The following is a 12,143-nucleotide window of genomic DNA, read 5'->3' on the forward strand; positions in this document are numbered from 1 at the left end:
TCGTCTGTTTCTTCATCTTTTCTTTTACTACCTTTGCATTTAATTCGACAATCATCTTCAGATATTTGTCTATTTGCATACTAGAGCTTGATTGTTGTAAAGTAGTACCAAAAAGTTGCGTAGGACATGGCCTAAAACCTACCCCACAAATTCGTCTTGGGTCCTCTTTTTCAAGGACTTATGCAAGCAAATCATTTTGATAAAGCTCCTTGGAGGATTCATCTAGGCTGTCGATATTCACAATCACTTCCTACGAACATACTAGATTTTCGTTATAATGATTTCAAATTTTTAGCAATATAAATTAAAAAAAGAGAAGACAATTTTAAAATAATATTTACACCAACATCATGTGTATCGTCATGAATATATGAGCCATCCTTTTTCATATGAACCATATTCTATATCTCTTCTCTACTAATGCGCTTTTTCCGTAATTGCTCCTGTAACAACATTGATATTGACAAAATCATATAACTAACAAATGAAGATCACAAAAATGAGAAAATATCTAAAATAAAATAAAAATTGATTACCTCTTAATCTTTTCATCTTGTCAATATTTTTGAATCCTCTGTTTGAGTGTATACACTTGTTTCAAATAGTTTAAAGTATTTTTCTACTCTTTTTCTATATGAAAAGACAAATACAAGGTGAACACTAGTTGAATTAATAAAGCTTAAGGAGTCTTTTACGAAGCCATATTTGGTTTAGGGAAAAGAAATATAAAATAAGGGTATTTAGGGAGAAAGTTTTGCAACTAACTCAATCAATTGAGCATCTTAAGCAGAAATTCAAAGGATTTAAAATCAAATAAAATGAAACATCAATTCATTATTTTGTTACTTGTGTGTCTTCTTTCAACTGATATTAAAGGAACAATATCCAATGATCTACATCTATTCATGATGGGTAAGAGTCAACAGTTTTTTCAAAAATTTTTATTTCATCATAAAACTACGATACAACTTACACCACAAAAAAGACGCTGAATACCGTCGGATTTAGCATCGCACATTAGCGTCGGCTTCATTGATGAATTTATGGACAGTTTTGATATAAAATTTGTCAAGTCAAATCATTATCGGTGGATTTTCGTTTTCAACGGTAATAATTGAAGACAAAATGAGAAAAATAGGCACAAAATGTAGCGTGGAATTTATCGGCAAATTTTTAAATCGGCAAACCCCATTAGTGGAATGCTACGTTTTGGTGACACGCAATGCATTACTGTCAGATTTATCCACGGGTAAATCTGGCGGTAACGAGTCCTCAAATTCGAAGCGCGAAACTCTCTCCTCCTTCATTTCGAATTCTCCTCTCTCTCTCTCTCTAACATCTCTTCTCCCACTCTCTCTCTAACCTTCTTCACTCTCCGCCACTCCGTCAGCCCCATCGCTGCCAACGCTTCTTGTCGTCGCCTCTTCTCTTTGCACTATCCCTTCTCTGCGATATCAAATTTGCTCAACCCGCGCCTTTGCTCCATGAAGAATCTGCACCACTTCTACTCTATGATGAGGAATCTGCACCGCCGGCGGCCACCTCCTCCATTGCAAGAAAGTTAGTCGTTTCTACCATTAGATTTAAAAAAAATGTTTGAATTTTGCTGTAAAATCATTTTTAATATATGTTTTAATTTTAAATTGATGAAAATTTTGTAAAATTAAAATTTAGAGTTTAAATTATGTTACTGTGAAATTGAGTTTAAGATTTGGAATTAATTACTGTGAAATTGGATTTAGGATTTGGATTTTGCTATGAAACTATTTTTAATATATGTTTTAATTTTAAATTGTTGAAATTTATGTGAAATTGGGATTTAGAGTTTAAATTATATAACTTTAAATTGGGTTTAGGGTTTGCAAAAATTGATTATTGTAAAATTGGGTTTATGATTTGGATTTTGCCGTAAAATTATTTTTAATATATGTTTTAATTTTAAATTGATCAAAATTTTTGTGAAATTGAGATTTAGAGTTTAAATTATGTTAATGTGAAATTCGGTTTAAGATTTGGAATTAAATATTGTAAAATTGGATTTAGGATTTGGATTTACTGTGAAATTATTTTTAATATATGTTTTAATTTTAAATTGATAAATTTTTTGTGAAATTGGGATTTAGAGTTTAAATTATGTTATTATGGAATTAAGTTTAGGGTTTGGAATTGATTACTGTGAAATTGGGTTTAGGGTTTGAATTTAACTATGAAATTGTTTTTACTATATATTTTAATTTCAAATTGATGAAATTTATGTGAAATTGAAATTTAGAGTTTAAATTATGTTACTAATATTGGATTTAGAATTTACAATTGGTTATTGTGAAATTGGGTTTATGGTTTGAATTTTGTTATTTTATAATTTTTTTACTTTATTAGCTTTCTTGTGCTCTAACTTTCATTCATCGTGTTGATGATTGAAATATTTTTTGTATAATTAGTACTTACTTTATTCTTATTATTGCTAATAATATTATTTCTATAATCTAGTTAAAATTTTGCACTATTTTTATATAGATTTGGTTATCATATGTTAATTTAGAATTTAGGATTAAGTTAATGTAGGATTAAGTTAATATATTCTATATGAAATATTGTGAATTTAGTTGAGTTTTAACTGATGTTGTGGATTGAGGTTTATTAGATTTGTGAAAACCGTAAAGTAGATATATATCCAATTTTAGGAGAGGTTATGTCAAAATTTTTTTGAAATGTTATAAATATTGAAGGATTTGTGTTGTATATATGCTGATTAGTATTAATAACATATTTTCTTTGAAAATATGATGACAGGTAGTAGAAGTAGAATGAGTGGATCTTGTGGTCATGGTAGAGGAAGGTTTTCACTGGATTCCCAGGAACTGCTCAATCATCGCCCTCTACCCCAACTAGCCCATTAACCCCTGTGACGTCACAGGCAGGTCTAGCGGAGCATCAGTTCATGATGGTCCCGAACCCGAACTATGTACCTCCTTTTGCTACGCCCCCTACAGCTGCATCGACAGAGTCCGCGGTGGGTGATTTTTCTAATGCATCCTAGTCAGATTCTCCTCCACCATCGTCCATGAAAGTATGAGGATTTGGCTTGATGGCATGTAGGCGTGAATACATACTATTTTAAATTCTTTTATCCACAATCTATTTTGAATGTATTAAGTTTTATGTGTTTGCTAATCTTAAGATTTTCATGTTGAGACTAGAGAACGATGGTTTCAGAAGTGGGGGGTAAGAACCCAATGTTGTTGAATTACTTTGTGCAGAAGAAGTTTATCTGGGATAATGAACATGATATCTTGATCAGGAAGATCTACGACCACCGGGTAGCTAAGCAACTTCAGTAGATGATACAGGACATTCGTCAGAGGCACGATCAGCTCATGATTTTGGCCCCGTTTAGATCTTAAGAAGGATATGGACGTCCATTTTAGTACTGATGAGGGGTAAAAAGTGTTGCTGTCTGACGAACAGAGCTAATAGGGATTTATCGAGGTCAACGAAGTATACTAGTGGGTCGACGATTTTCATGAAGATGAAAAGTAGGCTAGTATGTAGTTTATTTGTTAATCTTTGTTAATTATTATTTGAATTGATTGTTACTTAATTTATTTTATTAGTTGGTTTCAATATGTGTAGTCTAAGTCATCGGATCATGAAGCGACATTGGCGGAGACCTTCAAATATACCTATACATTAAAGGCCAACAAGGAGAGATTTGCTAATGAGCAGTCTATGGCTCATTAGTGAGTTTCAATTGATTCTAACTTGGAAATTTAGTCAGTTTAAAGTCAATTAACTGCCATCTTAATCACAACGTCTGTTACACAGGAGGATCACATGCAGAAATTAGAGGCCGCGACCTAGCAATCTTAGCGACTTAGTGGGGACGACCTTGCCAACTCCAACGCCTCCTTGATAGATCCTAATAAGATTTGGTGCGAGACCACCTTTGAGCCCTACAAGAATCGCGTCTTTGGGTTGGGGTCATTCTTCGCCAGCGGCTTTGCAGCTCCGAATTGGCGGCTTCATGTACATCTGCCTCTACCACCAGTCTTGTGAATCTCGAGAAAGTTGTTGACTTGAGGAAGAAAATGCAGAAGCTCACACAAGAGCTTTACCAACAAGCTCAACAGTTTGAGCAGAGGTACAACGAGTTTCTTTCACGTGTGGGAGGAGTCGTTGCCATCAGCTCAGACTTGACGGAAAAGCTATAGCGGCTAGAGCATTTGCGAGAGTAGATGGAGGTGTGCAATGAGCAGATGCGCACTGGAGGCAGCAGCACTGTTGGTACCAATTGCAACGCGGCTGGTGGGGCACCGACATTAGTACCTATTCCGCCGTCTTAGTAGGGGAAAGATGACGACGACGACGGTTACCGGGATCCATAGAGTTTAGGGGTTTAATTTATTTCATGTCTACTTCATTGTATTCTATTTTTTTGACTCTTATTATATTCAGATCATTGATATTTAATAAAATTATTAATTAATTTCTGGTAATTTTGAATTTCTGTTCTAATTTTGTAAACAAAAATTTTAATTTGACTACTAATTGTGGGTTAATTGTGGAAAAAAACACAACTACCATAGAATTTATCGTCGAAAAAATCCGACAGTAATTAGACGTCACAAAGCATAATATGGCGCCAAAGTTACCGTCGGACTAATTCAATGGTAATCATCATCTTAGTTTCGTCGTATTAATTGAAAAATCACCGCAAAATTTACTAATAATTAACGTCGGACGAAATAATTTATTGATAAAAATTTTTCGACACAGTTTATACAGTCAAATTCAATCTGATGGTAAATTAATTACCGGTGATAATTCTAACGGTATTCAACACATTTTTTGTAGTGTTAAATTTTATATCCTTCTAATTCTTTCTATCATCTGTATAATCCTCACTTGATTTTTTTTCTTGTCGTCCTCTTTAATTTATAATGAAAAATCCGCTATAAAATTTTCACATCGCTAGTAAATGAAACAATGAATAGGTGTAAAATTAAAATAATTTAAAATCGTTGAGCATAAAACTGAGACAATTTAAATAATATTAGAGATCGAATTAAAAATGTAATTATATTTTAATAAATAAATTACTGATCCTCTAAAACTTATGTAATTATATTTTAAGCGTCCGAAGACTGTTCTCTATTCGTAATGAAAGTTGTTACTCAATCCTAAGAATATTCGCTTATAATGGTATAGAAATTATAATATAAGAACAATTTTTTTTTTAATTAACAACTACATAAAATAATGATAAACAATACTTACAGAAAAAAATTGATGTAGTCAGTGGGTCAGGTTCATGCACCAAGATCAGAATCACGAATTTAATCCAAATTTTTGCTAAATCGGCACACTAATCATATCATAATAATATATAGTTTAATTAAATATGCACGACCCGAATGCATATCCCCAAGTCCTACCAATATTTAATTCAATAAAGGATCAAATTAATTTTTGAAAAATTATTTATTTTTTAATTTAGTTTTTATTTTTTTAATTAAATTTATTTTTTAAAGATTTTAAATTAATTATATTACTCTTTTTATTATTATATTTGTTAATAATATCAAAATTTATTAATATGACACATTAAGTGACACCTCAATACATATCTAAAAATTTTAATTGACTATTAACATGACTAGTTTATAAAATTAAATAAAATCAATCTAAATTAAAGAATTTCAATCACTCAAGTTTTTCATACAATTAAATTTTTATTTCATCTAATTTCATAAATTTATTATGTTAATAATCAATTAAAACTTTTAAATATATTAAAGTATTACTTAATATATCACATTAATAAATTTTGACACCACCAATAAATAAAAAATAAATTTAATTAAAAACAAAATTTTTAAAAATCAATTTAAAAATCATATAATCTTTCGAGAACTAATTGATCATTCACTTATACTTAATTCTCTTTTATTTATACACAATCATAATCATCACCATATAATGTTTACACGCTACAATCCAAACGAAAATCATTTGACCGTCAGAAAAAAAAACAACAGATAACGACACCAACAGAAAATCAACGAACACAATTTTCACATAGTTTTATACAATAATCTCCACTTTAAGAAGCTACGAAATACTACTACTAATAAATAAGCTTTAGTAAAATCCATGCAGCACTTCTGGTGTTGCATTTTGCATCTGACCATTTTGCCCCAAAAATTTCCATTAATTTCTTATTACACCATGTAACGGTTGGGCATAACGACGTCGTCCAGCATCCACAGGTCCATATTATTGTTGTTATCGTTGTAGTTGTTAACGTCGTTCCAAACGGCATCACCACCTATTTGCAACGGTTGCTCATTCTCCGATCCGAGAAACCATTCAAGATCCGAGATCTGCTGTGATAGGTCAGAATCCAATCCCTCTATGCTTCCATTGTCGCTGCCAGTTTGCACGGTAGAGATAAGTGGTGGCACAAGTGACTGAATTTCGACCTGAGACAGCATCTCATTGCCAAGACACTGCTTCTTGGCCAATGGAGGGGCTACCACGACGTTGTCCTCAGAAGCATCCGGAAAATTGAGCTTGGCTTTGTTGCCGCGGATGCGTCTGGCAGCGTCGTCGTAGGCTCTAGCGGCCTCTTCGGCAGTGTTGAACGTGCCGAGCCAGACACGGACTCCTTTGTGTGGGTCCCTTATCTCTGCAGCCCACTTGCCCCAGGGCCTCTGTCTGATTCCTCTGTAGACGTTCTTACGGACCCTCTGACGTGGATTGGGACCTTTCGTCTTCTTATCTTCTGCGCCACCACCAACAACCGTTTTTTCCTTTCCTAGTACCTTGTCACATGCTACCACTGCCACATGAACAAGACAATTAGTGCGTTATCATGAAGTGAATTGATACCTACCTCACATAACTAAACTACACAAAGCTTTGTAATTTTCTTTTGTTGTTATTTTGAAGAAAGTTACAAAATTTTCATCATCTCAAGTTTTTAATGTATATGTCGGTTGCTAGCACTATTTTCGTGCGTAATTAATGGCTACTATTTCTCATGAAAAGAAGGTGCGTTTGGCTTTGATTATAACATCAGTCTACAAACAACGTATAAGAATCAATTGAACTGATGCCTTTTTTATTCTTTGTAGAAAATTGAGATTTAGCTGTGTCTAAGTCTAACCATGTGTACATATATTTTATATTTTTTTAATTTCATAAAAGGTTGAAGAAAACTCCAGTTATATCACCTTTTCTTCCTTTTTTCAATTAAGATAAAGAAATAAATAAAATTCATACTTTTCAATAGTAGGAAAAAACGTGAAGAAAACGAATATGGGTTTTAGAGAAGATTGTTAATCCAAAATACTCTACCAAAAATACCAAAAATATCTTTTACAATTTCTTTTATTTAAAAAATAATTTATTTATTTAATCACATTTAAAATAAAATAATATTTTTATATATATAAAAATTAAATTCTATAATTTACTATCCAATAATTAAATAAAATATCTTCACACACATTTAAAAGATCTTCGTTAGATTATCCAAAAATATATATATATATATACCAAGATAGTTCACCAAACCCCAAAAAGCTGATAGACAAAAACAAGATGAAAATATATAGAGTTCTCACCATCATGCTGAATTATCGAGCAACCGGACAAGTTTTAATTTTGCGGTTTATCTAACTTCGCTTAATGTTAAAAAATATTTAAAAAAAATAAAAAATATTTCTTGAACTCATTCTAGCCCAAAAAAAAATTTCACACACGTACTAAAAGAAGGTATAAAACCAAGAGAATAATAATTATGAATCTCACGTGATTTTCTTAGTGTAATATTTGGTGTTCAAATAAAAATAATTTCAATAATTAAAGCCAAGAAAAGGTGATTGGCCCCATGAAGAAAGCTATATACGAATCAAAGGAACATATACGACGAAAAACTAGAGCATAGCATAAAAGCGATACCTTTGTTGTTGTTGTTGTTGTTATCTGGGATTTGAGGAATTGGTGGCTGATCCTTGTTGTTGGAGTTGTTGGCGGTGACCGTGGCGGCGTCAAAACCAAGGAAGTCGGAGAAAGGATCGAGCTCAGCCCATAAGAGAGAGAGAGAGAGAGAGAGAGAGAGAGAGAGAGAGAGAGAGAGATTGTTGTTAGAGAAGATAGGGAAGAAAAAGGGTGCACATAAATTGCTGTTCGTGCCTCGTGAGAAGCAAAACTAGTGTGAGAGATAAATGTGAGCAAGTGAGAGAAACACCTAAGTTATACTCAAGAGCATAGGCCTTGTGGGTCCCACCTTGAATCCAGAATCAAAGGCGTGTGTTTCATCATAGAGTCTGTCCAAAAAAAAAGTGCTTCATCGTAGAGTAGTACAAACTACAAAATAGAAAGTACAAACAGGACCTTAAATTTGGGACAATTTGCCGTAATAAATAAACTGGCATCTAATATTATCAGATTATACAAAATACAAAATAAATATTAAAATGTATTTTTTTTACAATTTATATAAATCGTGATAGAAATTTTACAGTTTATGAATATACGTAATCCACTACAAAGATGTAATTGTGAATTATGTTGTAAAAAAAATAAGTATAATCTACAATAAATATGTCGTAGTTTATGTGTAAATGACGAGTGTGTATAAATTGCGACAGGGATCTAGTGGTTTATGCATCAATGAGCAGTTTGCATAAACATAAAATAAAGTAAATATATGGTGAAAAAACATACATAACACACACATAAGTCCATGGAAATAAACTAAGTACCATCATATAATACAAAAGTACACGACAAATCTGACATACAAAGGTATCATTAATGAAAACATGAAATAAACAGCTGCGACTCCTGCCTATCCTCATCCTCCTCGTGAGAGTCATGTCCAAATGCGCCTAGGAGATGCGACCCTGTACCATATCGAGCGGCCCGTCTCACTCTAGCTAGCCTCTGGCGCTGTTGTGCTGGAGGATCGACGGGTATGCCCACGCCATATGCAGATGGAGGCGTCCCTCCCATACCCAACCGACTGTCATACGGACTGCTAGCAGGCTCATTTAGGTCTATATGAAACTGGAACTGATACCCCTGAGAGTCAGACATATGGGGCTGGTACCGCTGCATATCCTCCATATCTGGGCGATATCCCAGTGCAACGTCCATCTGGGGCTGGGTCTCCGGCACCTGATCCTTTGGGGTATGGTGCTGAAAATGCGGAGGGTCGTCATCCCAGATAAGATCTGCAAAGTCGAAATAAAATTGTGAACTGCCGACCTTGTGGTCCATATCCATGTAAAAGTCGGGCCCACCAGGTCATCATACATCTCTCTATGAATCTCATGGTATATATGAGAGCTCGAAACATGTGTAAGAGGAACCTCCTGGAACCCCCGCCCTGCCTGCTTAGTGGGTCTATCACCAGGACCACCAGATGCGACCCCTGATGTACCACCCCGACGCTGAGGACGGCCACGCTAAACACGGTGATCGGCATGTCCGACTCCGTCGCCACCATATCTGTCATCTTGAATCATGTCATCCAGCCATCGCCATTCCCGGTCTGTAGCCCGGGTACCAATGTGTCGTCGCCGCTCGACGCGCCTGTTATCAGGCACGTCCGGCATCGGAACCCTAGAAGGCGCCTGTGACAACCTTCTCTAAACAACATCCTGACCGATCTCCTCGGCCCTAGTATCGGCAATAAAGGAATCCAGCCCTCTCCAGATAGGATACGATCCTGCATGCAGAGGCATGTTCTGCTGCCTCCAAACACTATAAATACACGTAGTCAGCTGGAGCATGTGACAAAAGAAACCAAACATTTAAAAAATTAAACACTAACTTAAAGTAATCTAATACAAAAAAATACAATATTAAAATTTAAACAGGTAACAGATCCTATTTGCTAATCACAAAATTCAATGAAAGGCATAAACGATTCAAGACCTTAATATAAATTAATTAAATAATAAATTTTATGATTTAAAATAATAATTTAAATCTAAATTTAAATACCTAAATAACAATCATCAGAAAAATATTATACGAAATACATTAACTAAAAATAACCAAACTAACCTCTTTGTTTATGCTGCTAGCAACGTGCGTAACGCTGTTGAGCCTGTAAAGACTGCGTGCTTCCGCCATAATCCTGACCCGATCTCAACTCAACCAACCCACACTTTTCTCTCTTTTCCTCTCTAGAAAACCTCTCCTTCTCTCTCTAAAAAACCTTACAACCACCACAAATGTAATCCGCGAGATCCCTAAAGCGTATTTATACTAACGCATAAACTGCTAGACTCCTGTTGCGGTTTATGCACACTCGTTATTCACACATAAATCGCGACACTCCTATCGCAAATTATGCTTATTTTTCCTACAATGTAATTCGCAACACTCCTATAACGAATTTATGTGTATTCATAAACCGCGAGACTCTTGTTGCGATTTTCATAGATTATAGAAAAATTGTATTTTAATATCCGTTTTATATTTTGTATAATCTGAAAATATTAGATCCGATTTTATTTATTATAGTAAATTGTCCTTAAATTTACAATGGAATTATGGTTAATAATTTTTTTTTTGTTTGGGTTATTATTTGGTGTACTGCCCAAACTAGGACCTTGGGGTGAAATTTAAGAGAAAATATGGGGATGCGCTTTTTCTATATACAAGAAAATATTTTTTAACTAAATTTTAAATTGAGCTTTTGAATCTTTTATTGAGTTTTAAATTAGTCCTTAAACCATAATTTTTATTCATAATAATATTAAAAAATATAAATTTTTTTAAAATTATGATCTATTTTATTTTGAAAGTATAGATTATACATGACACAAAAAATTTATAAAATCAAATTATTTTTACAAAAAGTTGTAAATTGACAAAAATTTCTTGTTATGAAAGCCAAGGTTTCTGTAGATAAAAAATTAAATAATAAAATATTTAGTTATTATTTTTATATAAAAGTCTAATTTTTTATAATAATTAATTTTAACATTTGTTATCTAAAATTTAAAACAATTTAACACGTATATTTTTGCATTTAATTAAGTGTTAAGTCTGTTGCACAAATAGAAATAATTATTTTTTATACTTATTATTTAAAAATAATATTTTTCTCTTTATGTATATAAAAATATAATTAGATACTAGCATAACAAATTATATTGATAGTTATAAAATTAACTCAATTTTTTTAAACAACTGAATATTGATTCTAAATTTTAATTATGATATTAGTATTTTCTCCAAATTATATTAATAAATATTTGAAAGAAGAGAAATAAAAATATAAATTAAAAAAATAAATGATAAAAATTTAAAATTAAATAAAAAATTAAAAGATATGTATATAATAATAATATTTTTTATTTAAATTATATTATTTTGTTAATTTTATTTTCTGTAGAATAAAAAAAGTAGAAAAAATAGAGAATGAGAGAAAAGAGAGAGAAAGATAAAGATGAAGAATGAGAGTGAGAGTTTGTTAATTTTGAAAGAATTTTTTTAATTGTAATAAAAAATATCGGATAATATATTTTGATTTGTCAAATTACTAATATAAAATATAAATTATATATAGAGTGAAAATGGTAGAGAGAAATAGAAAATAGAGAAAGGTAGATGAGAGAATTTAGAAAAAGAGTTTATTAATTTTGTAGAAAAATATTTTCTCTTAGTTTTAATAAGAGAGCGTCATGTGACACATTTAGTTATTAAATTAGAAAGTAATATATAAAAAAATTAAAAAAAGAAGAAGGAGAAAGAAAGAACTCTTTAATTTTAAAGTAAAAGATTTGATTTTAATTATAATGAAAAGGAGAGGACTCTTTAAATATTGATATTTATAAATATTTTAAAAAAAATAAATAAGTCTCTATAAAATTATAATAATTGATCTATAAGTCGTTATTTTAATAAGTTAGAAAACTAAAAAAAAATAAGAATTCTATTTAATATGACAATTTTTAAGAATTTATATTTTTAGTGTTTTAGTCTTAAATAATTTATTTAATATTTTCTTCAAAGATCTGAAAGTTAATGACAAAACTTATTTTAATGAGTTTCTTAATATTCTATTTTTTTTCTAACAACTTATAAGTTCACATACAATTTTTACTCTTAATAATAAT

At 31.9% G+C, this 12,143-nt stretch overlaps 1 protein-coding gene across 1 annotated transcript; it reads right to left on the reverse strand.

Annotated features, from left to right (window-relative positions):
* Positions 1–6,053: 6,053 nt before the first annotated feature.
* On the reverse strand, positions 6,054–8,099 carry LOC107483538 (ethylene-responsive transcription factor RAP2-3; the record flags this gene model as incomplete). Its single annotated transcript, XM_016104157.3, is given in 2 exon segments — positions 6,054–6,841; positions 7,966–8,099. Coding segments are annotated over 2 exon segments (754 nt in total), but the record flags the coding sequence as incomplete, so codon positions are not given.
* Positions 8,100–12,143: the final 4,044 nt, after the last annotated feature.

This window comes from Arachis duranensis, chromosome 4 (assembly GCF_000817695.3).
Source record: "Arachis duranensis cultivar V14167 chromosome 4, aradu.V14167.gnm2.J7QH, whole genome shotgun sequence".
Taxonomy (NCBI): Eukaryota; Viridiplantae; Streptophyta; class Magnoliopsida; order Fabales; family Fabaceae; genus Arachis; species Arachis duranensis.